The 27,862-nt window shown below is 41.0% G+C and overlaps 1 protein-coding gene across 1 annotated transcript; it reads left to right on the forward strand.

The window, feature by feature from the left end:
- Positions 1 to 261: 261 nt before the first annotated feature.
- On the forward strand, positions 262 to 27,862 carry TKT (transketolase). Its single transcript, XM_072128403.1, has 14 exons — positions 262 to 512; positions 9,133 to 9,250; positions 10,333 to 10,446; positions 10,909 to 11,006; positions 14,760 to 14,951; positions 16,108 to 16,226; positions 16,513 to 16,706; positions 18,728 to 18,892; positions 19,147 to 19,303; positions 23,453 to 23,583; positions 24,060 to 24,143; positions 26,486 to 26,579; positions 27,280 to 27,402; positions 27,580 to 27,862. Exons 1-14 carry the CDS (start codon positions 406 to 408, stop codon positions 27,762 to 27,764), a joined length of 1,881 nt encoding a protein of 626 aa, XP_071984504.1. The 5' UTR covers positions 262 to 405; the 3' UTR covers positions 27,765 to 27,862.

Below are 27,862 nucleotides of genomic sequence, written 5' to 3' on the forward strand. Positions count from 1 at the left end.
TTGTTACTATGTGTAGCACATTTGGGCAGTGTTACCCTGGAGTACCCTCACATTGCAGGCAGAGTGGGTGACTTGGGGCATTTATCCTGGGGGCAGTGTAGCTACTACTGTTATGTGGACATATGGACATCGAAGGGGTCTGCTGACTCCTCAGGCCTATAGACAGGATAGTTAAACGCATGAAAACCGCATAGTAGACTTTATAGGAGGATGAGCAGGAAGCTGGTGTGTATGTGCGGCCCTCCTCCTCTGTACTTCCCCGCCCTGTGCCAGGCCTCTCCGGTGCCAGCCTCCTGCCCGCCCTCCCTGTCTGCCTATATCAGCCCTGGGTGTGCGCTCCCCGGGTGTCTCCAGCTGTCAGTGCCCGCACAGCCGTCACTAATCCCCGGCAGCCGCAGCTTCACCATGGCGGATTATCACAAGCCCGACCAGCAGACACTGCAGGCGCTGAGGGACACGGCCAACAGGCTGCGCATCATGTCCATCAAGGCCACCACTGCAGCCGGCTCCGGGTGAGTACCTGCCCACCTACCGCATTTGATGTTATATGTGCCCACTACCTGCCAGGGGAGATGTTACAGGATATAACTTCTGCTTTACTGTTACACCCCCTCCCCGGGTGTATGCCATGTGCCACCTCCTGGTGCACCCACCTAACAGAGGAGATGTTATAGGATATACTTACCTGTTACACCCCCCTCCCCGGGTGTATGCCATGTGCCACCTCCTGGTGCACCCACCTACCAGAGGAGATGTTATAGGATATACTTACCTGTTACACCCCCCTGCCCCTGTATTTCTCATGTGCCACCACCTGCTGCACCCACCTAGCAGTGGAGATGCTATATAGGATATACTTACCTGTTACACCCCCTCCCCGGGTGTATACCATGTCCCACTTCCTGGTGCACCCACCTACCAGAGGAGATGTTATAGGATATACTTACCTGTTACACCCCCTACCCAGGTGTATGCCATGTGCCACCACCTGCTACACACACCTACCAGAGGAGATGTTATAGGATATACTTACCTGTTACACCCCCCTGCCCCGGTATTTCTCATGTGCCACCACCTAGTGCACCCTCCTACCAGAGGAGATGCTATAGGATATACTTACCTGTTACACCCCCTGCCCCGGTGTATGCCATGTGATGTGCCACCTCCTGTTGCACCCACCTACCAGAGGAGATGCTATAGAGCACAGTTACCAGTTACACCTCTTTGCCCAGATGTATGCCATGTGCCACCACCTAGGGCACCCATCTACCAGAAGAGATGGTATGGGGCTCACTTACCTGTTACACCCCCTACCCAGATATATGTCATGTCCCAAACACATGCTGCAGAAAAATTTTGGAGTAGATGTTATAGGATATACTTACCTGTTACACCTCCCTGCCCAGGTATATGTTATGTACCACCCCCTGCTGCACCCACCTGCCAGAGGATAAACTATAGGGGACACTTACCAGTTACACCTCCCTGCCCAGGTATACGTCATGTGTCAAACACATGCTGCACCCAAAGTTTGGGGGAGATGTTATAGGATATACTCATCTGTTACACCCCCGCTGCCCAGGTATATGTCATGTGCCATCTCCTGCTGCACTCAGGTGTAGACCATGTGACCAGCACCTGCTGCACCCACCTACCAGAGGAGACTTTGAAATGGATATATACTTATTAACCCACTGTCCAGGTGTATGCCATGTGCCACAACTTTCTGCACCCACCTACCAGTGGAGATGCTATAAGGCACAGTTACCAGTTATACCCCCTGCCCAGGTGTATGCCATGTGCCACCACCTTCTGCATCCAGCTACTGGAGGAGAAGCTATAGGGCACAGTTACCTGTTACATCCCCTGCCCAGGTGTATACCATGTGCCCAGCACCTGCTGCATCCAGCTACTGGAGGAGAAGCTATAGAGCCCAGGTGTATACCATGGCTCTGAGTGCCACCTCCAGCACCCGTCCCGTGTCAAAGGTTTGTCTCCACTGTTATAGGGTACACTTACCTGTTACACGCCCTCTGCTCAGGTGTAAACCATGTGACCAGCACCTGCTGAACCCACTTACCTAGCCCTATGGGCTGAGGCTGGGGTAAGAAAAAAAAAGAATACATACTTACCATGCTCTGGATACCAGTTTTCGGGCCAAACAGGAAGTTCCGGAAGGGACATGGGACCTGCTTCATCCAATGACTGACCTCACCTGAGCAGGGGACAAAACAGAATGTGATGTCCCATATTCGAGGGGGCCAGACATTGGATGAAGCAGGTCCATGACCACCCCTGATCTTCCAGAACCAGAAGTACCCTGTGAGCTGGACCTCTTATGTGTTATTTTTCTTACTTCAGCTTCAGCCCATAAGCGTTCGATGTTTTTCCAAACTCAACAGGGTTTCGCACAATAGGGGTCTCTACACATGTAGGGATAGAGCTACTAGTACTTAGGCAGTTTCCATATTTTTGAAGGACCCATAGTTTTGTGATCAGTAGGGTTCCCATTCATGATATCCCCAATGATCAGCGAGTTATACTTTATCCTGTGAATGAGGGATAACTTTATTCAATCCCTAGTAGGTGCAGATACACCAAAGCTGCTCATACACAGAAGGTGCCCATACAATTTACTTCACCTCATTCTTCACCTATAGAAGATCTTAAAAAAATATGCAAATGTGAACAAAGCCTCATAGTGTAATGTACACTGTGTGTACATAGGTATGTCATGTATTAGTGATAGATCCAGTATATCAGCGGAATGTACAAGGAAATATGAATAATGACTATAATCCAGGAAATCGTGAGAAATTCACCATCCTCGAAGCACAATATACAACATCACAATTGTGTAAGTAAGGAAAAGCCACCATTTACCTCTCCCAGAAAAAGGAGTGCCGCGTGCCTGGGAGGGAGGATTTACTGTCATAAGAGGTGATCTATATGATACATTGTGTGCAGGATAAATATAGAAGAAAGACAGGAGGGAATAAAATAAGTTATAATAATAAATCAAATTCTAAGAAATGATAATAAGTATAAATTAATGTCATATTAATATAAATATACTCAGGGGAAACTACGAGTGGCAGGGCCCCATAGCAGACTTCTGAATGGGGCCCTCTTCCTGTATATATTTGTATAGTCACACATGATTTATAATCACACACATTTATATACCGCATAAACATACATACAGTATAAACACACCATTTATACATATATATACACACATACCTGTAGTACCATATACACACATGCAGCATATACACATTGTACATACATTTACACACACATATAGAGCATATACACTTACCCATATAAACACATACAGTATATCCTTACCATACGCACACACACTCACAAATCCAACATATACACACCCAATACCCCAGAAGCCAGCGCCCCTTGACACTGTGGGCCCCATTGCTGCTGCCCCTGTAGTTACGCCCCTGAATATACTGTATATGTACGCAAAGGGGAGTCTACAGGGGAAATGTCAATAGTAATGAAATGACCGATAAAGCATAGAGGCATTGATTGTCCACACCTTTAAAGAAATGGAGCAGCTACACACAGACACTCAGGCTGGTGCAAAATAGGAACGTTAATAAAATAATAAAGTATAAGCTTGATGGTTACAGCACTTGTTCAGAACTTGACGGTTACTACCTACTAGTAAGTCACCAAAGTGCTTAAAAGTTTTTTTGGTTTTTTGATATTGATGACTCATGGAAGCTGAGCTGCAGTACCCCCGGTTGACCACTAAACAGAGACAAGGAAGCTGTGTTTTCAGTTGCATTCTCTTTTTGGTTTCCAAAGCTCATCAGTAGCAGGTATTGTACGCCCACTTATCCGATACAAACAACCTATCCTATGCAATAGTCACCACAGCAGTATTGACTACCCAGAAAATCCTTTTAATGCTTAATCTTACTTACTGGAAGGCACAGATACTTGGCGGTTGAAAATGTTGACCGCCCCATTAATCATGAACCAGCAAGCTTAGGATGAACAGTGCATTCGATCCCTTCTAGTTAGCAATGTGTTTACAGGATATTTCTGGGTTCCCCAAGATTCACCCTTGGACAGAATCTTAAACTTCTGTAGAAAAGTCATCAAATATTATTTTATCGCTGTATATTTAGCTCAAGATAAATATAGTTTATTAGGCCCTGAGAATTTCACAATGTGGAATGTGTCTGAACCTGCAGTCATGGGCGATTTCTAGCCCAGAGCACAATCATTTCTGCTTTTTTTCACACACAAAAGCTCCGTCTGAATGAATGAATAACAAAAACAAAAGATGCCCTTGGTGCGCTGCTGCGCCAGATGTCCTGAGGCTCCCGCCATCGCCGAGCCTCTGCCAATAGCGAGTCCTGACCAAACATATATTAATGGCGTTATCTTAGCACGCCCTTATAAACAGTGGATCTGCTGCCTCCATTAAAATAGACTCTTATTAACCCCTCATGTAATGGGAACAGGTCCAGGAACCTGAATATTAATGGCAGCTATAGGACCCTCAGTTACAATGATAGCAACAAGACCTTACTACTGGTGACACCACAGCTACCCAATAATAGTTAGGACCCCTAAAAAGTATAACCATAAGAGCCCTAATAAAAAGCAGTGGAATTTTTGGGGCAATGTTATCTAATCACAATATCATAGAAGACATTGTGAGACTGCCACCCTGTTTGGACACAGGGGACCATTGTGTAAGGACTGTAGATGAGGAACCCAATAATAGTTAGGACCCCTAAAAAGTATAACCATAAGAGCCCTAATAAAAACATAGTCTGAGGCCCTAAATTACTGTTAAAACAGCAGGGCCCAAATAACAAGTTACCTCAGAGAAAGGACCTTGGTACAAGGGGGACCTCAGTACATGATATGAAATGTATCCATGAGGCAATGCCAGTTCTCCATTATGTTTCAGCACATTTATTTGCCAAAAATGAAGCAAGTTCATGTGAGGTAAGAAGAAAAAAAAACAGAAGAAGCAATAATGAAATAGCCAGAACCTAGGAAATTCATGTTGAGAAAGTGAACAGTTTGGTCACGACATTGTGCAAGGTAATACTGGGTGTCATCATATAGGCTCCTTGATTAAAGATAGATAGATATGAGATAGATAGATAGATAGATATGAGATAGATAGATAGATAGATAGATAGATAGATAGGAGATAGATATGAGATAGATAGGAGATAGATAGATAGATAGATATGAGATAGATAGATAGATAGGAGATAGATATGAGATAGATAGGAGATAGATAGATATGAGATAGATAAATAGATATGAGATAGATAAATAGATATGAGATAGATAGATAGATAGATAGAAAACAGAAACTGGCAGCACTCCGTTAGTGTGAAAAAAAGGGTGTTTATTCCATCCTATGCAATGTTTCAGCTGTATCCCAGCCTTTCTCAAGCATGCTTGAGAAAGGCTGAGATACAGCTGAAACGTTGCATAGGATGGAATAAACACCCTTTTTTTCACACTAACGGAGTGCTGCCAGTTTCTGTTTTCTACATTTGGACTCGATTGGTAAGAGTACTAGGATAGCACCCACAACTCTAATTTTTGACTTTGGATAGACTGTGCTGCTCTTTTTTTCGTTTTTTTTTTAGATACATAGCAATGGAATAAAACCACATATGTATTTATTTACTATATTTTTGGAAATGATGCCTCATTTTTTGTTATAGATAGGTACGCGACAGATACAGTAGAATATTTAGACTGATAGATATATAGATAATTTATAGTTGAATAATAGACAGATAAAGTAAATAAACAGATAGATAGGTAGATTCATATGAGACATATTGATAAATACTGTTTTACAAAAAGAGAATTTCAACAGCACAAGGGCAAACTGCCAGCAATAAACGCAAGGAAATGGCGGGTGAAATAGTGGAAAAAAGGTAACAGCACTCCAAAAATAAAGTACCCGTGTATAAGCCGACCCAAGTACAGGCAGTCCCCGGGTTACATACAAGATAGGGACTGTAGGTTTGTTCTTAAGTTGAATTTGTATGTAAGTCGAAACTGTATATTTTATCATTGTAGTTCCCGACAATTTTTTTTTTTGCCCCAGTGACAATTGGAGTTTCAAATTTTTTTGCTGTAATAGGACCAAGAATTATCAATAAGGCTTCATTGCAGACAATTTTAAGCTGATTATTGCAGTCTGGGACTATTTTAAAGCATCCAGAGAGCTTCACCAGAGGTCACAGTGGGCAGAGGGGTCTGTCTGTAACTATGGGTTGTCTGTAAGTCGGGTGTCCTTAAGTAGGGGACCGCCTGTATAAGACAAGGCCCCTAATTTCACCACAAAACCTGGTAAAACCTATATTTTTTTTACTCGAGTATAAGCCGAGTTTGGGTTTTCAGCATATTTTTTGTGCTGAAAAACTGCGGTAGGCTTATACCTGAGTATATATGGTAGATAAAGTAGATTTATTCCATGTTAGTAGCAATGTTTTGGCTCTAGTGTTGAGCCTTTCTTGAGAAATGCTGCAGATAACATGGAATAAATCCACTTACGGTAACCACTTTATTTTTTGGAGTTCTATTATCTTTTTTTTTCTCCAGATACTGTATTAGATAGATGCTTTATTAGATAGATTAATATGAGACATGTAGATAGATTAATATGAGACATGTAGATAGATAAATATGAGACATGTAGATAGATTAATATGAGACATGTAGATAGATAAATATGAGACATGTAGATAGATTAATATGAGACATGTAGATAGATACTGTATTAGATTAATATGAGACATATAGATAGATACTATATTAGATAGATTAATAGATAATAGAAAATTCTCCTGTTTATATGTAAAGTCTTTATAACAATGGAGCCAAGTGAACGTCCCTGGTGTTGCTTTAGTAAGTGATGACTTGGCATCTGCCATTCCCCGTGGGCAGTCAGGCCTCTAAGCCGTCTTTACTTGTCTTGTCCTGAATGTGCACTTTTCACAGCTTCGGAATTTTTTGGGCAATGTTATCTAATCACAATATCATAGAAGACATTGTGAGACTGCCACCCTGTTAGGACACAGGGGACCATTGTGTAAGGACTGTAGATGAGGAACAGGCATCATGTAATCACAGTGATGGCCTAAGTGACTGCTTCCCCATTCTTATGTTATATTCCTAGCAATATGGTGTCACAACTATAGGGATCTGACAGAATTATTAGAAACATCTACCTCCACTTCTATATGTCCAGGTTATCATCCATCTCCTCATCCTGTGGCAGCAAGTTCCATAGTCTCTCTGGTCTTATAGTAAAGTCTATACCCTCCTTGTCATGGTTACTGATCTAGGTGTAAAAAGATCATTAGATAGATCTCCATTCTGTCCATTCAGATATTTGTACATATAGCTATTTTATAATAGAGTTGGGTTAGACCTGTAATATGGCACTTTATGGGAGCACAATAATAAATGTACCATAGGAATATTCCTTGTGTCTCCATATGACTTTATACACATGGCTGGGACTTCTGCTGCCTCTTTTCTTGTTCCAGTATTTTTACATCTACTTGCTCCCCATTTCAGGCCGTGAAGAAGAGAAAGATCTAGACCTTGGCTAAGTATACGTGAGGTTTGCAGGGTTGGAAATATTTAACTTGCATGTACAAAACTTCTTTTGTTTGAACCTAACCAATGCAAACTGAGACTTGTGTGGAAATCTTGGATCTAACATCCATTCTGCCGTGTAAGGATGAGTAATCAGTATTTCCAGCATGTGTCGTGCCTATGTGTGTTCTAACCTGCATGAGATATATAGCAATCACAGTATATGTCACATAAAGAGTAGTATAATCTATACAGTCATTATTTCTGATTGAAAGGACCTCAGAATTCGTCCCCAACCACGGCCGAAAAAAAATATCGAATAAAGTCATGGAGGCGAGGAACTCAACCATGAAGTCAAGCTCTCCCCACTTTCACTCAACAGGGAACCTCACTACTATTCCACTCTACATCAATCTCCTCTGCCTCCTGACTCTTGCGCATGTGCCGTGTCCATGTTAATCCAGTTTCAGCACATATCTGGTAGTTGAACCCCGTACATAAACCACCCTTGTGGCTATCCATGTGCACATTCAGGGCTTACATGGACATGGCGCATGCGCAAGAGTTAGGAGAAGTGCAGAGACAGAGAGAGCTTGACTTCATGACTGAGCTCCTCCGCCTCCCTGACTTTATCCTTGGAACTCGGGAACAATGAGATATAACGTGGTGATGGATATGACACAGATGAAGAGCTAAGTCATGGTTCCACATGTAATAGAGTCCGTCCTGTACTCCTTTGAACTTCTGAAACGATAGAATAACCATGGATCCTCAAGGAGTGTTTGGTGTCCCAATTTTGTTAAACGTGGGACGTCACAGCAGTTGAACTCCCCTTGCTCAGTCATATTACAAGGTATCCACAGCCGAGATCATAAGAACGGTGGTCTCTGTGTCTGCTGTGTCAGACATTTACTTCTATGAGACTGATGAAGCACCACACATGGCAATCTTCATCAGCCTCATAAAAATAAATTTAGTTCTAATTACACATGTGCAACCCTGAGTGGTAAGAAAGACCCCCCCAATAATCCGAAATGTATCCTATTCCTAGGGTTTTTACTGGGAGGACCTATTGGTTATAATATTATTATTTTACAAGTCACTGTATAATATATGACATGCATAGGAGCGATTTGGGGTTGCCTGGATTCTAAAATATTGTAATAATTACATTTTTAATGGGTCTATTTTAGATATATTCTTGTATTTTGGAATCATGGGTTTGAAGTTTCTGGGAGATTTTCAATTGTAAAATTATGGGATTCAAAATATAAGGAATTAATAGCTTCAAATTCCATATAAACCTTATTCAGGGGCGTAGTTGCTTTGATGTATAAAGTATAAGTTGGTGGCTGGGGTGTGTGGGTAGGTCGTATATCAGTGTACGGTAAGTTTAAAAAACATAATTCTGTGAACATCTCCCAGAAATTACAGATCTTTTATTTCTTAAAACAAAATATTATGTAAGTGGGGCAATGTAATTTGAAATCATTTTTTTATAACTTTATCTCCTAGACATCCAACATCATGTTGCAGTGCAGCAGAAATTATGTCAGTATTGTTTTTTTACAAAATGAAGTACAAGCCTCAGGATCCTAAGAACCCCAACAATGATCGTTTTGTGATGTCTAAGGTAGGTTATACAGCCTCTAGGACAACATTACAGTCATACATAAGGCACAGGGGGCATTTACTTTTAGACAGCACCGATCACGGTTGTTACCGGTAAGTGTTTGCTGCAATATGCAAGTGAGCCCTCTGCAAGCACCCACAGCCAGCACGTTCCGTAAGAGAAGGGGTTTAAAAATATGACTAAAAAGCATTGCCCTAATCCTTAAATGGTTCCTTTCTATGGCTGCAGTATTAAAAAATCAGTTTGTAAACTTATATTCAACCCACCTGAGTCCAGTGATAGTAATGGGGTCCGGTATATGCAGTGTTCATGCACTGCCCTGCCTGCTTGTATTTGATTGACAGGTCTCACTGCTACAGAACACGCTGCTGTATGGAACATTGAGAGAAAGCTCTGTTACATAATTTGCCACTTCTTGTCATGTTTCCAGGGTGATGTCATCTAAGGTCATGTATATATCTGATCACATGAAAATACAGCATGTCTCCATGGAGGATGGGGAGGATTAGAAGTCCATGGAGGAATGCTGGGTTCATGCCATGATCCTGCCATGTGATCAGATACATACATTGTATAGACGTTGCAAACGTAACTGGGTAAAGGACCTTAGATAACATCACTCTGGGAAGAGGCATGGGACATGGAGAGGAGTAGATGGGAAGTGCTGTTGGGTAGAAAACGCCCCCTCTGATGCCTGGCAGTATAACATAGTGATAGATTTATGGGGATGTAAGGGAAAAAAATTTTAGCTAAAAGAAGGGTTTCAGTTAGTTTATAGGGCTCTATGGGAACCTGTCACTAGCTGCATTTGTGAAAATGTGGTGACAGGTTCCCTTTAAAGGTAAATGGCTTCCTTAAGCCTAGAGACTTGGATGACCTTGTTGCCGCCACTATATTGTCTATACAAAACAGTTACCCGTCCCATGATGGTTTACTACAATGTTTATTCTTATTGTTTTGTTGTCATTTTTGTAATGTTTTTCTCTTCAAGGCTGTTTTAGTTATTATTTTGTCTTCTCTGTAATGAAAAAGATTAAGTCTTTGTGAGAATGATGTTTCCAATCTTTTTTTTTTCCTTCCAGGGTCATGCAGCTCCCATCCTGTACGCCGCCTGGGCAGAGGCTGGTTTTCTGTCTGAATCAGAACTATTAAACCTCCGGAAAATTGACTCTGTCCTTGAAGGTCATCCTGTACCGGTGCGTATTTCTCACATCGTGGCATAAACATAAACTTGTGTTGCTAATTGTGACTATTACAGCCCTTCTTGGCAGTTTAAATAATATATACCATATATACTCGAGTATAAGCCTAGTTTTTCAGCACAAAAAAATGTGCTGAAAACCCAAACTCGGCTTATAATCGAGTAAAAAAAATATAGGTATTACCGAGTTTTTGTGGTAAAATTAGGGGCTTATACTTGGTCGACTTATACTCGAGTATATATGGTATAAAGTATATATATATATATATATATATATATATATATATATATATATATATATATATATATATATATATATATATTAAGAGTATTTTCATATTTTTATGTTCCCTTTGTCCTAACAGGCTGCAATCAGAGTCTCATTGGCTTTTTGCCCTTTGTATTATACTGTATCTGCATTTTTAGAGTGCTGACCTGCTAATGTTTTCTACTGTAGAGACAAGAATTCACAGATGTGGCCACCGGATCTCTGGGTCAAGGACTGGGAGCAGCAGCTGGAATGGCTTATACTGCTAAATACTTTGATAAGGCCAGGTAACTCATCTTTTCCTCCCTCACATCAATTGCATCATTTTATGTCATCAAAATAATTTTTGAAATTCATTGTTATACAAAAAAAAAATATCCTAAGCTGTTTGTCCTATTGAGCCTGTATATTTTCCAATTGCAGTCCGATCAGTATGAAATTCTCTCCCCTAAGCTTTAACCTCACTTTATGTTACCCTGAATTATCTTATAATATGGCATTTCTATAGTTGAATTATATATTATCTGGCTGTAAATATGTCAGCAGATACAGATCAGACCATCATGGATTTCAGCCTAAGTGGGACTAAGCAGACTGCAATGTATGGGAATACATGCAGGCTGCAGAAGACAAATAATATAAAGGTATCTCATGCAACACCAGATATCCTCTTTTGGGCAATCAATGTACATTTATTGATAAAAATAAATAAAAATAGAAAAATAAAATCAGTACAGACATAATTGATAAAAATAGAAAAATAAAATCAGTTTATTTATTTATTTTTATCAATAAATGTACATTGATTGCCCAAAAGAGGATATCTGGTGTTGCATGAGATACCTTTATATTATTTTATGTTTTAACTCGTGATACTTGAGTTTTTATCATAGCACTCATTCATCCTCCTATAACGGACTGGTGAGCATCACCACATATTTATATCTTCTATTACTGCAGAAGACAGATGTTTGCCTCTTTAGTTTTCTTCTTTTTTAAAGAAAATTATCCTTTGACATAAATAAAGATGTAAAGATGTCCCAAACATGACATTGTGTATAGGGGTTCAGGTGTTATACAGGCACTAGAGGATAAATAGAGTAGAACATGTAATTGTGCAAGTGGTGGCCATCTTTGCCATACTCAGGGGGATCTGATGACTGGCATATGAGCTGTGTTGTGTTATGAGACTTTATCTGTGGATTAAAAAATGATACCACGTTATGTACCTTCATATATAGGAACTATGGAAAGATGCTGTTAAAGAGGAACTGTCACCCGAAATTAGTGCCCCCATTCAAACATACCTACTGAATCTTCTCCCCGGCCCCTTTCTAATGCTGCCTGGCATTAATCAAACTTCAGTAATCGGTGCTTAAAAATATGACACATAACATACATGATGTCCGATCGACGGACCAGCAGTCCGACGTATTCATTAGGGGGCCATCCAGGCACTCCTCTTTCTTCACAGGCTGCCACTCCCCCAGGCACCAGTGCACTAGAGGCCGGCGAGCATGGCATCCAGTGCGCAAGAGCTGCCGCTTCATGCCCTCGGCACTTACTGCGCATGCACAAGCGTGATAATTGGAGTCCAGGGGAGTGGCGGCCTGTGAAGAAAGAGGGGTGCCTGGACGTCTCCCTAATGAATAAGCCGGACTGCTGGTCCATCGATCGGACATCATGGGGCACATTTACTTACCTGTCCCGTTGACGCCACCGATCCGGAATGTCCGACGAGGATTCGGAGCTGCCGCGATTCACTAAGATCGTTTGTCCAATTTCCTGCATGTGTGGCTTCCCCCGCTGAGATCCGCCGGATGTTCACTTTCTTCTTCCTGGTGTAACACAATTTCGTTTTTAAATTTCGCGGTTTGTCCGAATCACTCGTGTTGTCCGACGTCCACGCCCCCAGATTCGTGTCGCATGCAAGCCGGTGCCGATGCGCCACAATCCGATCACGTGCGCCAAAAACCCGGGGCAGTTCAGGGCAAAACGGTAAAAAGTCGGGAAATTCGACGAAAATGCGGTGTTCGGACCCTTAGTAAATGTGCAACCATTTATGTTATGTGTCATATTCTTAAGCGCCGATTACTGAAGTTTGATCAATGCCAGGGCTTTGAAATTGGCAGCATTAGTAAGGGGCCGGGGAGTAGATTCAGTAGGTATGTTTGGATGGGGGCACTAATTTGGGGTGACAGGTCCTCTTTAAGATAGGCCAATCCCTATTCAAAGCCTCTATAAGCTTTGAAAATAATATATCCATATTTAATCACATTGCAGGAGTGATAAGAGTCTGTATAAAATCCTGGGCCTGTTTGCTGAGGAGTGTCTATTTGTGCTGCACATTGTCCTTGGCTTGCATTATTCAGCACATTTCCCGCCTTTTTATTACCTCACACGAACTTGGCATGAGACGTGCAGAAAGGTGTGGAGACTTGTTGTGAGGCAGAATTATCAAGTGTCAGTATCAAACATACTGACACTTGATGTCTCACAACAGCATTTTTGACAATTTTTTTTCGAAATTTTTTTGCTGAATCTAGTAAAAAATTACTTTTACTTTATTTAACGTTATCATTCAAATTTCTAGTTCATGGCAGGATCCTGGGCCATTAGGATACTTGGAAATTAGTTTAGATTAACGTGTTCAAATTTTGGAGGGAAAATTTCCCTCCAGTGGTTGAGATCTTCTGTCAGGATAATGATGGTCCGGATTGGATGATTGGCCTATGTTTTACAACACCCATCCCTCGGTCGCTGTTATTATCAAGCCCTGCACCCCCTACCTGCGTTATATGTTTTTATCACACAATCCTATGTGAGTGGACAGTTATCTCTGGGATCAAGTCCAGATTTAATGGGGTTGTCCACTTTCAGCAAATAATTGATATGGTTTGCGTAAGGAAAAGTTATACAATTTTCCACTAAACTTTCTGTATCAATTCCTCACCGTTTTCTAGATCTCTGCTTGCTTTCCTGCTATAGAAAGCTTCTATGTTTACTACTAGTGGACAGAAATCTGACCATGGTCACACAGGTGCACGTGCACACCTCTGATCACTCTCTGTTATACTAACGAGCCATGCACCTGTGTGACCATGGTCAGATTTTTGTCCACTAGTAGTAAATATAGAAGCTTCTATAGCAGGAAAGCAAGCAGAGATCTCGAAAACAGTGAGGAATTGATACAGAAAGTATTGGAAAATTGTATAACTTTTCCTTACACAAACCATATCAATTATTTGCTGAAAGTGGACAACCCCTTTAAGACTTTTCCATTAATTCCTTTAGGTATTGTGTGGTGGGCTTATGTGAGCTCTGAATGGTCATTTTACATTAATTGAATGCTACCACCCAGATAAAGGATTGTAAACCAAGCACCCTTGTATGCATGTGTGTGGACCATCTGACAGGATCTGCTCTTCTTTTAGCTTCTTATGCCCTTGTTTTTACGAGAATGGCTTTACAAATTATGCAAATGAGGCTGAGGGGCTCTGTGGTCAATTAACAGCTTTGCAGCCCAAAGCCCTTCAGGGTGGTGACACACATGGCGTTTTTAAGCCGTTTTTAGTAGTGCGTTTTCAGATTGGAAAAAAAACGCATGCGTTTTGGACCAGTTTGAATTAAGATAATTGGTCAAACCTGTCAAAAACGCATGCAGTTTTTACCACTTGAAAACGCACTAACCTAAAACGGACCAAAAGCGGCCTAAGAACGCTATGTGTGTCACCCCCCTTAGGCACACCAGCATGTAAGTGTGCTTGGTTTACAATCCTCAAAGTCGGGTGTACATGTGTATTAACTTTTTGCTATGCCCCCTTCTTGCTTTCGGCCCCCCATTCTCCTCTTAGTCACTGACCACCCTTTAGGACTCTTAGGAGACACGTTCTTAGCATGAACTAGGGTTGGGTGCTGACGATGTCTTTGGAGAATCCATTGTGTACATGCAGCACTCACCATAAATATCACTTACTTCCCAACAAAGATGAAATAAAAAAATAAATCTAAACCTCATATATATTTGATTATTTTCCTAGTTACCAAACATACTGCCTTCTCGGTGATGGAGAGACTTCAGAAGGTTCTGTATGGGAGGCAATGAATTTTTCTGGTTTGTACATGTTGGACAATCTCACTGTTATCATCGATGTCAACCGCCTGGGACAGAGCGAAGCCGCACCTCTGCAACACAAAGTCGAGATCTACCAGAAACGCTGTGAGGCTTTTGGGTAAGTTGGAAATTGTACTGTACTATGCTGTATGGATTCACACCATAATTATAAATAGTGTTGCACAAGGGTAGTGGTAACTTGTGATTTTGGTGTGATCGGCCAGCAATTTTTATACCCAGGAGTTAGGTTTTGTTGGCAGATATAAAGGGATGCTGTCACCATATTTCACCCCACTATACTATAAGATTTCTAGAAATATAATCTCTAGAATTCGTTCTTTTATGTGTAATCTCACTCTGGTTACTGATAAAATATGGCCAAAGTCATGTGCAAATGAGCAGAGAAGAGTTATTTTTTGCCTGAGATGAGTCACAGTTAGAGGCTGCATGGGGAGCATTAGTTCAGACAATCCAACATTGAGCTCTATAGCACCTAGTAGAAACATGAGAGGGAATTTATTATTGGCATTGCACTAGTTTTTTATTTTTTTTGTTTTTTGCACAATTTGGGTGCAGATATTCAATCCCGACACTTTTTCTGCACTTCTAAAGGTTCCCAACACTTTTTTGGTGCAAAATTAGACAAAAAGAAAGAAAGTCTACAAACTTCTTAACCCCTTCATAAATGTGGTTTGACATTTCTGATGCATATTTGTTTTTATGGTGCGCCAGATACATGAAGGCCTGGGTCATAATATATAATCACAGTGAAAAATACCGCTACCTTTTGTATAAAAAGCATGCCTCCAGGTACCATGTTGTCCAAGGTATGTTCAGCTGAACTGACAGCCCACCTTTAGCCTCTAAAAGTGACACGCCTAAGTCAAAAAGTGACTCTTATTTGAAACTTATTTGCATATGACTTTGGAGTTAAATTAAGATAAAAGTAGGAATTCTGAGGAAGCTATTAGTTTAATGGGTTAAAAGTTGGGGAAATATAAAGCATCACAAAGCTTATTCTGTTTCTACTTATAGGGTAAAGCACCCAACCTTATATATTAGTATTATGTTATGTAAAGAGGGACTGCGGCAACCGTGAAGGTTGACTATAGTGCAATGGACAAATGGTTGCTCAAAGGGGGATTTGTACTGTTCTACATGAAGTTGCATATATTTTACCCTAATATTTTCATGTACTGCAAGCATGGGGGCTATGAACTTCTTAAAGATCCTCTCTAACTACTAGTAACATTTGTATTATCTATACATTCTAGGTGGAACACGGTCGTTGTGGATGGCCACAGTGTAGAAGAGCTGTGTAAGGCATTGACTCCTGTGAAGAACCAGCCCACCGCTATCATCGCCAAAACACTTAAAGGCAAAGGCATCCCAGGTATTGTTCAAACCACTTGGATAAATAATACAGTGAATGAACAGCAATAAGGGAAACATCTCATTGTGAGAGAACTGATACTTGTATAGCATTGTGTAATGTATCTTATACATAATATGGAGTGGCATAATAGTACAGGTATGTTCACACAGTGCAGAAACACTGCAGATTTTTTTTGTCACAGAATTGCATGCATAAAAAGCATTGGTTAGGGGATATTAAACTTGGCACAACCCTCTGAGTAGCAGAACTGCATTTCACCCTGGTGTATTTTCTTTATTAAAAGGCATTGAAGATATGGAGAACTGGCACGGGAAGCCACTTCCAAAAGACATGGCCGAAAAAGCAATTAAGGAGATCCAGAGCAAGATCCAAAGTAACAAGAAACTGAGCCCAGCGCTTCCAGTGGAAGATGCACCTTCCATTAACATCAAGGGTATTAAGATGCCTTCTCCACCTAATTACAAATTGGGAGAAAAGGTGAGTGAAAACCAAGACTCCTACTGTCTCTCTTAGGAGTCCTGTTGAGATTTACTTCCCACTCCATATCATATAAAACAACAGATACCAGGTTTCGGCTTCTTTCCCTCTATCATATGAGATAGGGCAGAAAATAAGATCATGTTACTGGGTACTTGGCAATTTGGCATAATTTGTCAAGCTCTGCATAAGAAGAAAGAAGAAATCAGGCGATACCTTTTTGAGGCTGAGTATATTTGATGCTGAGCTTGAAAGAATGAAAGTTCTCTTTGTCAGACTTGATGTTATGCATGAAACAGAAAATTCAAAGTATTTTATGAACAGTTGGCAGTGATCATTAAAGAGCATTAAAAAAACCCTTTAAAACAACGGAATGATACATACACAGATATCTTACTTACGACAGGAAGTCGCAATTGAAAACTGTTTATTACCAATCTGTCGTAGAAAAGATGTCTGTGTGTGTATATCATTCTGTTGTTTTAAAGTTTTTTTTTAATGTCCTTTGATGATCACTGCATTGTGTGTATAAAATTCTGTTTCACATAAAACATTATGTCTGACGAAAAGAACTACCGTATTTTTTGGACTATAAGGCGCACAAAAAATCCTTTGATTTTCTGAGAAATCAAAGGTGCGTCTTATAGTCCAGTGCGCCTTATATATGAACTGTACTTAAAGACAACAGCTGCCTTGAACTGTGCACAGGTCTGACACCTGCTGGTCATTCATCCTTATAATCAGGTGCACCTTATATATGAATCTAGACATTTTAGCAAGCATTTATTGATGGTGCGCCTTATAGTCCGAAAAATACGGTAGTATTCTCGAAAGCTCATCAAATAGGTTAGTAAGCCTCAAAAAGGTATCGCCTGATTTGTACGGTACAAATTACACTACTCAAGCTCTGCAGAGTGGAGTTGTGAAATAGTAGATTCAGAAAAGGTGAAAAGCTTGTGTGATAGCTTAGATTATTTGCAACACTCACTCCCTAGGGGAGGTAACTTTGTCCAATAAAGTTTCAGACTATTTTTATTACACATAAATGTCAATATGATGACACTATGAAGCAATAGCTGGTGAATTGGATAATATCAGCAGCAGTATTGCAGAATGTCTTTCAACACGCACATCACATTTCCAACTGTTTTATTTACACTCCATTAACCCTTAGGGACTTATTTTGGTCATATCTGATATTTTCTGCTATTGAATGTTCAGCATATATAAACATGATATACCGGTGATCTTAGAGTATTCTCTCCCTTAATGTGAACCTCCCACTCACGTCTCCAGGACTTCTCCCGAGCTGCACCAATGCTCTGGAATGCCCTTCTCCAGACTATCAGAGTAATACCCAAACTCCAAAGGTTAACACCCATTTATTTAGGCCTATCACACTTGCTAACTGCATGCAACTTTAGCTCTCTCTTTATTAACCAATTCTGAATACTCCCCTGTCTGTTATGCAGAAAGTACCAGGTACCAAGCTACAAGCTTCTCTGCAGTCCAATTGACTCTGAACTTTGTATATAAGATGGCGGCTGATGGCTGGTTCAAGCAGCAGCATTTTTTATTTATTAAATTATTTTTATTCCATTCCCTTTTAAAAATGGCTAAACTATTATACAAGCTCCCAGTGTCACCCCTCATTATCATAGACTGTAAGCTCTTGTGTCACCCCCTCATCCTCACAGACTTTAAGCTCTTGTGAGCAGCCCCCCCCCACTCCTATTGTTCCATATAACTATATTATTACTCTATAATGTCTTATTTTATTTGTATATGTTCCCCAGAATCTGTGAAACTCTACGAAATTTGATGGAGCTATATAAATAAAGAGTATTTTTATGATTTATGGTGACGTCTTTGAGAATTTGAACATTTTGGGTGCATTTAGTTTAGGTCTCTTTACTTCCAAAGTTGGACAATTGAACAGCACCTCTAGAATAACCCAGAATATAGCTACAGAACAAAGCTGTCTTATTATATTTATACAATATAATGCGTTCTTCTTCCAGATTGCCACCCGCAAGGCTTACGGTATTGCTTTAGCTAAACTTGGCCATGCGAACGACAGAGTCATTGCCCTGGATGGTGACACAAAGAACTCCACCTTTGCTGAGCTCTTTAAGAAGGAGCATCCAGATCGTTTCATCGAATGCTATATTGCCGAACAAAACATGGTAAGTCGGCCTAACGCCTCCGCACAGATGAGGATTACACAATGGCAATGGTCACTATCTATTATCTATAGCTGTAAAATCAGATTCTAATTAAATCTGTCTCTCAGATCTGTACTGATTACATTGTAAATATCATAAATTATGTTACCATTGGGACCCCAGTAATGCGGACCTACGACCCTATACATTAGTCCATAGCAGTATAGTAGTGTTATATATATAATCTGTATGTTATGTTGATATGTCCTGTGTAGGTGAGTGTCGCCGTTGGTTGCACAACTAGAGACCGTACTGTTGCCTTTGCCAGTGCCTTTGCCACATTCTTCACCAGGGCCTTTGACCAAATCCGAATGGCAGCCATCTCAGAGAGTAACATCAATCTTTGTGGTTCCCACTGTGGTGTTTCCATAGGTAAGTGTTTCTCTACAGGTTTTGCAGTAGCCCAGATATATAAAAAGTGGTGCTATCTGCCTTGCTCATGTGCAGGAGGCGCCAGATAATTCAATAGTGGCGCACAGTGTTCAATTATCTGGTGCAATCTGCACTGCCATGGAAAATCTGGGACAGTTGCACTTTCTTTTTGGTGCACTTTCAATGTGGACTGTGTGCCAGAATTGTGGTGCACACCAAACATAAATGTGGAGCAAACTCCGACTAAGCACTAGCACGCCCTGCAGAACAGCGTAGCCATAACACAATAGTAGAGCATACACTTTATAAATACAGGTACAAGCTCCAAAGACCTTCTTTTTAGTGCATAGGTAGACAAAAATGATACAGCCAGAATAATATATTTGGTCCAATGACTTAAATTCTTTCAGGTTATAGTAGGATTTATTTACACCCACAATACATAAATTCTAGAATAGATGTTGATTGATTAACATAAAAATGCAGGAGTTTCTAGGGAATTGCCATAGTTTTTAAGATATAGGGCAGCACGGTGGCTGAGTGGGTAGCACTTCTGCCTTGCAGCACTGGAGTCCTGGGTTCAAGTCCCACCCAGGACAACATCTGCAAAGAGTTTGTATGTTCTCTCCGTGTTTACGTGGGTTTCCTCCGGGTACTCCGGTTTCCTCCCACACTCCAAAACATACTAGTAGGTTGTTTAGATTGTGAGTCCCATGGGGACAGGGACCGACTTGGCAAGCTTTGTACAGGGCTGCGTAACCTGTGTGCACTATATAAATAAAGAATTATTATTATATTATAGTGAACATATTTGGGTATTATTTCAGACTCTAGAGCTGAATGATACGTAGTGGTAAACATTTCAGTTTAACTAATCCCTGTTCATTCTATCCTAAGGCGTCCAGCAGGTGGTTCTAAGGTCTTAATGATTACTATCTCTGTATGAATGCTTATATTGGATCCATTGACAAGTACCACTTTCTGGACTCCTAAGCATTAAACAAACAGGGATCAAAAGGTTACACTGATTATTTTTCTGGTAAACTATAAATCAATCTGTTTTGCTGTATAACGTGTTGCCTGCAGACAGGACCCTATGTAGAATATTCTCATCTCCTCCTGCTCTATAACATGTTGCCTGCAGATAGGACACTATGTAAAATCTGCTCAGCTTCTCTTGCTCTATAACATGCTGCCTGCAGATCGCACAATATGTACAATCTGCTCAGCTCCTCATGTTCTATAATATACTGCCTACAAATAGTACACTATGTACAATCTGCTCAGCTCCTCATGTTCTATAATATGCTGCCTGCAAATAGGACAATGTTTACAATCTTCTCAGCTCTTCCTGCTCTATAACACACTGGCTGTAAGGGACTGTATGCGACTGTAAGCGACTGCATTCAAGTAAAACTAGACAGACAAAGTTTGATAAAGTATTTTTAGCTCCATAGAGTATTACAACAGGGACGCCTGAAGTACAGGAACATGCCCACAAAGGCTTCATTCTCCCTGTCTCCTTTTTGCCTTTCTATATTCCTCTGTATCTTATTATTTGCACATTTCGATCTCTTTCATTGTGGCTCAGTCCCTCTTGTCTACCCCCTCCTCCTACTTGTTTCTTCTTCACTCTTTTTTTTTTTCTATAATTCTCTTCTCCATCTCCCTCTTAGTGCTGCGCTGGGGGACTTTATCTGTCTTCCTGCCAGGAAATGTTGACAATGATTGTGCAGTTATTTATGAGCAATTCAGAGCTTCCACTTCTTCACATTATGAGCAAAGTCTGGTGTAGAAACTATTTTGCCATATCTTATATTCCCTGCAATGCCCTGACTTAAAGGGGTATTCTGCTGCCATGTCAGAAGGGCATTGACGATTTTTGTTATGACTAAGATATACCGGTAGTTGATTTTTACATATACCATCGTCAAAGGATTGAATTGAATCAAATAAGAACAAATAATTATGGATAATCAGCCATCTATACATTTCCATAATCGATTGCTACAAAGAAAAGGTAGGATTAGTTGCATGTCCTACTGTCCCGGGATAATCATAGTGTAATAGGATGAACAAGCACCAGTAGGGGGCACCATTCCTCATCAGCAGATATCTATGGTATATAAAATTGATATGCCATGAATATAATTTATAGTAACCCTTTTAATTATTCTTGGTTATAGCTGTGGGATTATACACAGTCCCTTTTTTTATACCTACTTTTCTTTTGTACTCGACCTCTTTTCATTTCATTTCTTCCTCACCCTCCTCAGTTGTAAATCCTATTCTTCTTTCTTTTAGTCCTCTTGTCTTTCTTTTCTTCACACCTCCAAGTGTAAGAAGACTGGTGTCTCCAGGTAGACCTGCATGCCATATATAAGCTGCTAACACCTCAGATTTAAAAATGCTCTGTCAGCAGATTTTATTGTACAGACTTCATACAGTTAAAGGGGTTTTCACCAAACAAGTTAGGCCCTATCCACATGGCTGGGACCCCCACAGATTACAAGAATGGGGGGTCCAAGGTACCTCTGTCGGACCCCTCGTCGCTCCCTGAGATGAATGGAGCAGACCGTGAATGGAGCATGTCCGTTCTGCTCCATTCATCTCTATGGAGCTGATAAAGATTAGCTTATTATGCCATTGTGTTAACACAAAAGGCTTTTCATTTTTATAACCTTTTAATGTATAAACAAGGGCTTAAGAAGCTAGAGGAAGGGGCACACACCAGCATGTGCTTTGTTTGCAACCCTACAACTCTTGGTTTGCAACCCTCCACTCTTTTTTTTTTTTTTCTATAATTCTAGATAGTAGGTTTCCTTTACATTGGTCTCCTAGTGATGATGACACTGGAGTATTTTCATTAAAAACCCGTATCAGAATTTCTGTATAATTAAAATTAGTAAGCAAGATACTACTATAAGTCCAGTGTATTCATGAGTAAAACACAACCTTTGCCCATGCATCTTATTGACCATCAATTAAGCTTTTCACCTACTAGTAAAATATCCTAATGCTCAGAGAATTTAGTGCATTTAGCCTGGGTACAAATATAGCCTAGCTTATGAATAAAACCTGGGCTCATGAGCTCTAACCATCTGGATTTCTAAAAATCCTAATGTCATTATCAGAATTATATAGCTTTTGGGAGATATAGGTTTTCAAGACAATATATTTAATATTATATGCAGTTTGTACTGTGGAATTTGGTGGCAGGTCCTGTTTAACATAAGTATGAGTGGCAATTGTTTGTTAAAATTACAAGCACAACAATTACCGTATGAAAGACTCCATATCAAACCACAGATGTCTTTAAAAAAAAACCTGAAAAATAGCAGTACTATATACTTGTTCTGCACAATTTCTTGTTACATGTCATCATTGGTATATCCTAGTATAATGTGTCCTGATTGTATGACGTGGCCTGGCACCATCTATGATCAGGCCTTGTATGATGTGTCCTTTATACTGTGCACTAACACCAGCTGTTATAAGGACATAGTATGATGTATTCACACAAATAGGAGAAGCCAAAGAATGGCAGCACTCCCCCAAATAAGAGAATCTTCTTTTTTTATTCAAAGCGGTGCATAGGACAGGGAGGTGCTACACACTGCAAACTCCGGCAATGGACCGTTTCGCGCACTCATGCGCTTCGTCTGGCCGTACAGCGTGTAGCACCTCCCTGTCCTATGCACCACTTTGAATAAAAAAGAATATTCTCTTATTTGGGTGAGTGTCGCCATTCTTTTTCTTCTCCTATTTGTGTGAATACTTCACTCCTCGGTTGAGCACCACCCGTGTATTAAGAGAGTACCCGACCTGAATGCCATGATTCCACAAGGCTGTCCGTGATCCTCCAATGTGTGTCTGGTAGTGCCGACGCTCTTTCAGATGGTGTAAATACCACCTTCGGAATTTTTTGGTTGTTTGACATAGTATGATGTGTTCTGTATACTACGGCCTAACGCAAGCCCTCGTCAGGACCTAGTATGACATGCCTTGTATACTAAGACCTGACAGCAGCCATCATCAGGACCTAGAATGATGTGTCCTGTATACTATGGCCTGAAACCAGCTATCAGGTTCTCATTTTTTCAAGATATCAGCATTTTTCATTTCTGATATTAATTTTCGATTTCCCAGGTGAGGATGGAGCTTCTCAGATGGGACTAGAAGACCTTAGCATGTTCCGTGTTGTCCCATCTGCAACCGTGTTTTACCCCAGTGATGCAGTGTCTGCTGAGAAAGCAGTCGAACTTGCTGCAAATACAAAAGTAAGTGTATTAACAATAAAGGGAATTAATATTAATATCACAATCAGTGTGGGTCTAACGCCCCTTCACGGGTGTGTCATGCTCCTCACTGGTCCTGTTCTCACTAATTGATGGAGTAGCAGGTTGAGCATGGATTTTCCTTATTTAGACAATTTTTCCCAATCCGCATGATGGTTGGTAAGTTTCTGACTACTGCGCTCTCAATGCTGGGACCCTCAGTAATTCGGAGTGTGAAGCTCTGCTGTTGCCCCATGTGAATCTATCCCACTTGTCAAGTATGTCCCCAGTATTCCATTAACTTAGGACACTCAGAGAAACTTATATGCCCCTATTTTCATTATTGTTGGGGTTGCCAGCTGTTTGACCTTCCGCGATGAGAAGTTTATCCACTATCCTGTGAGATAGGATCCTGCACTAGACAGGGTACACCATAAAATACTCATCAGATGATACAGTCGATTCTGTTTTGTCTTCAGGGAATATGCTTCATCAGGACCAGTCGCCCAGAGAACGCAGTCATCTACAACAACAATGAGGAATTCAAAATCGGACAAGCGAAGGTCAGTATTCAGGATTGAGAAAGCAACTCTACGTAGACTGTCAGTTATTGCTTTCTCATCTCCCAATAAATGTTTGGATATACCGTATTTTCCGGGCCATTAGGTGCACCGGACTATAAGGCGCATCAGTACTAAACGCCTTATATATTGAATAATTCCATATATAAGGCGCACCGGACTATAAGACGCAGGGTCGGGTGCATGGCGGAGGTCTGGGGGCGTGGCAGAGTGGAGACCGACCGGAGCGGAGACCAGAGAGGTGAGCGGGGAAGGGGGTCCCTTCAGGTGCAGGAGGGCAGCGGACCCTACTTACATAGGTCCCCGCTACCGGAGACAGCAGATCTTCAGCGGGAACTGCAGACCACGCGACAGAAGTTGGTTCGCGCTATGGCGCCTGTTGTTTGTGCCGCGTTTTCTGCAGTTCCCGCTGGAGATCTGCTGTCTCCGGTAGCGGGGACCTATGTAAGTAGGGTCCGCTGCCCTCCTCCATACATAGGGCGCACCGGACTATAAGGCGCACTTTGGATTTCTAAGGAAATCCTAGGTTTTTATGTGCGCCTTATAGTCCGGAAAATACGGTAACTTTGGAAATTTCATCCATCATACCTGCCAGTTTTACCAAGGGACAATGGGAGGCATTCAGTATTTTTGACGCTAAGTGTTGTTTTCTGGTGTGGGAATTTGCACTGTGATGTTACATTGTGGCGCACAGCCTTAGGGTGCATTCACACACATATATGCTCACCCGGTCATAGCCGGGCAAGAATACGGCGGCACGCTGGAGAGGAGAAGGTGTGAGTGCTGCTCACCCCTACCCTCTGCTTAGAAAACAGCACCGCATGACCATACACAAGGTTAAAGATAGAGCATGTGGCACCGTACTGCCATAAGGTCGCCATAGCCGTCTATGTGGACGTATTTCCAGCCACAAATACATCCCCACGACGGTCGTGTGAATGCGGCCATTATGTATTTAACACACCTTAAAAAGAACAAATGAGCGCCAGAAATGTGAAACCACATTCATGAAGTAGTTTAGAAGTTGGTAGACTTGCTTTTTGTTACTTTTATTTGGTTCTTAATAAGACTATCTGAAAACTACTGGAAACTATAAGTGCAGGGATAGTGTTGGAGTTGAAGAGCTGCACCCTAATTAAGTGACAAAGAAAAAGAAAAGGTGCAAGTGTTAGAAAAGAAGCTAAATTGTGGTGCAGACACATCATAAATGTGTTGCAAAGTACAAAAAAAACACAGTAGTCTATAAAAAAGGGCTCAAAGATTTAATAGCCTAGAACATAAATCAAACATGACCTCCCCTCCTCCACCCCAAAAAAGATAGCTGCACATTTACAGTGCAGTGCAAGGAGAAAATTATTAGAGCCTTTTCTGGTTTCCATAGAGCCTTATTAACTAAGGAGGAGGGCAGTACAAGTAACATTTTATATGCAGGACTACTTTAGTGTCATTGGACTCACATCAGTTACACATTGCAGCCATGGAAAGAAACCATTTAGGGATATGGGCAATGATTTATAATCATAGTTTTTAACTAAGTATTTCTTTTGGGTAGGTTAATGTGAATGGCAGGTTCTCTTTAAGTTATATAGGTGTGTGATAGTGGGTTTGGAGTATTCCAGAGCTATAGGAATTAGTAGAGGTAATACTGGAGTGGTTAATATGATTAAAGGGGCTGTATAGGATATCTTCCATAAATAGCACTATTTTTGTCCATGTTCTATGGCAGCGATGGCGAACCTATGGCACTGGTGCCAGAGGTGGCACTCAGAGCCCTTTCTGTGGGCACTCAGGCCATCACCAGAGATGACTCCAGGTATATTCCTGCAGTCCCAGACAGTCCAGGACTTGCTGTGCACAGAGGTATTTTAAAGTGACAGCTCTACCTGGGACTATTTTCTGCTTTATTGGTGTCCTCAGGGTGCTGGTATCAATGAAAACTGTGACAGAGAAGGGAGTATAAATCACAAATAGAATTTCTGTGTTGGCACTTTGCGATAAATAAGCGGGTCTTTGTTGTAGTTTGGGCACTCGGTCTCTAAAAGGTTCGCCATCACTGTTCTATGGTATTGCTCTGGATCATTCACTCCAGTAATGCTGCAAACAGTCTATGAGAAGCAGGTGGCATAATAAGGGGCTTGGATGGTGAAGATAGATGTGGGTCTAATAGGTGGATCATAGATTTATTGGACATATTTATCAGGCATAGATGACTGCAAGAAGAGAAATATACTTTTACTGGATGGGGAATATAGAGCACTATGAATTGGTTTCTCTACTGATTTTTCAATTCCATGATGTATTGTGTCTCTTTTGGTGTGTTTTAGGTTGTACGTCAGAGCAAAGATGATCAGGTGACGGTCATTGGTGCTGGTGTCACTTTGCATGAGGCACTGGCTGCAGCAGAACAGCTTGAGAAAGGTAAGAATAATGGTATTCAAAGTATATGGTGTGCAACATGAGTCATAGATTCGATGCTTAAAGGGAGCATGGGAGAGGGAGGTGACATCACATGAGAAAGATGAATTCATGCCTCTCGCGTGACGTCACCTCGCTTGGGAGAGGGAGATGCGGGACATGTATAATTTCAGCCTGGAGCGCTAATTTGTTTTTCATTAAACAAAGTGGTTGTTTTGCTTTAAAGGAGCAGAAAAATATAACTGCTTTCTTCCAAAAACAGCTCCACATCTGACCATGGGTAGTGCATGGTGTTGCAACTAAGCTCCATACATTTCTATACAACTGCTTACTGGCACAAAACCAAGGTCAGGTGTGTAGCTGCATTTGGAAGAAAGAAGCCAAATGTTGTCATCCACCCATAAAGGGGTTGTCCTACTAAAAACACTTATATCTATCTGCAGAATAAGAATCAAATATTCATCTCATATTCTGCATATATGCCTCGTTAAGGTTTTACATCATACTTGGAGTGGCAGACCTGAGAAACTTCTCCATACAATTGATCAGCACCCAGTAATCAATGGCTAACCTCATAGATCCTGTAGTCGCAAATTATTCCAGAATTTGAGAGGTTAAGGTTTTGGGATTGATATTGTCTCCAAACTTAGCAAATATCTCCCTCCTATTATTTAATTTCTAAATGTCTGCTTATTTCTTACAGATAAAATCCGTATCCGAATCATCGACATTTTCACCATTAAACCTCTGGATAGACAAACTATTTTGGACTGCGCCAGAGCTACTAAGGGCAGAATCATAACAGTGGAGGATCATTATCCTCAAGGTAAGTCTTTCCTATAGCCGGTCACTGTCCTATATATGTGCATACTTTATATCGGTTGACAGCCTTACTCCTTTACTTCTTGCTCATAAAGTGTAAGCTCTTGTGATGAGTATACATTTCTGTTAGGTGTTGGTGTAACAATGTACATTACACTAATACATTTCTTTCACTGTTCAGGTGGTATCGGAGAGGCAGTGGCTGCAGCAGTTGCCGGGGAGAAACACAATGGATCCGAGTCCATCGTAGTGAAGTCCCTGGCAGTGAATGGCATCCCACGTAGCGGTAAACCAGCGGAGCTGCTCAAAATGTTTGGCATTGACAAAGACGCCATAGTGGAGGCTGTAAAGAAAGCTGTTTCTTAAAACCACCTATCCGAGGATAGAACACACCGGCTTTGTTTAACCATGTAGTCCCTGGAATAATCGCACTGTTATTACAATAAAGCTTTGGAAAAGTACAA

This window comes from Engystomops pustulosus, chromosome 10, assembly GCF_040894005.1.
Source record: "Engystomops pustulosus chromosome 10, aEngPut4.maternal, whole genome shotgun sequence".
In the NCBI taxonomy this organism is placed as follows: Eukaryota; Metazoa; Chordata; class Amphibia; order Anura; family Leptodactylidae; genus Engystomops; species Engystomops pustulosus.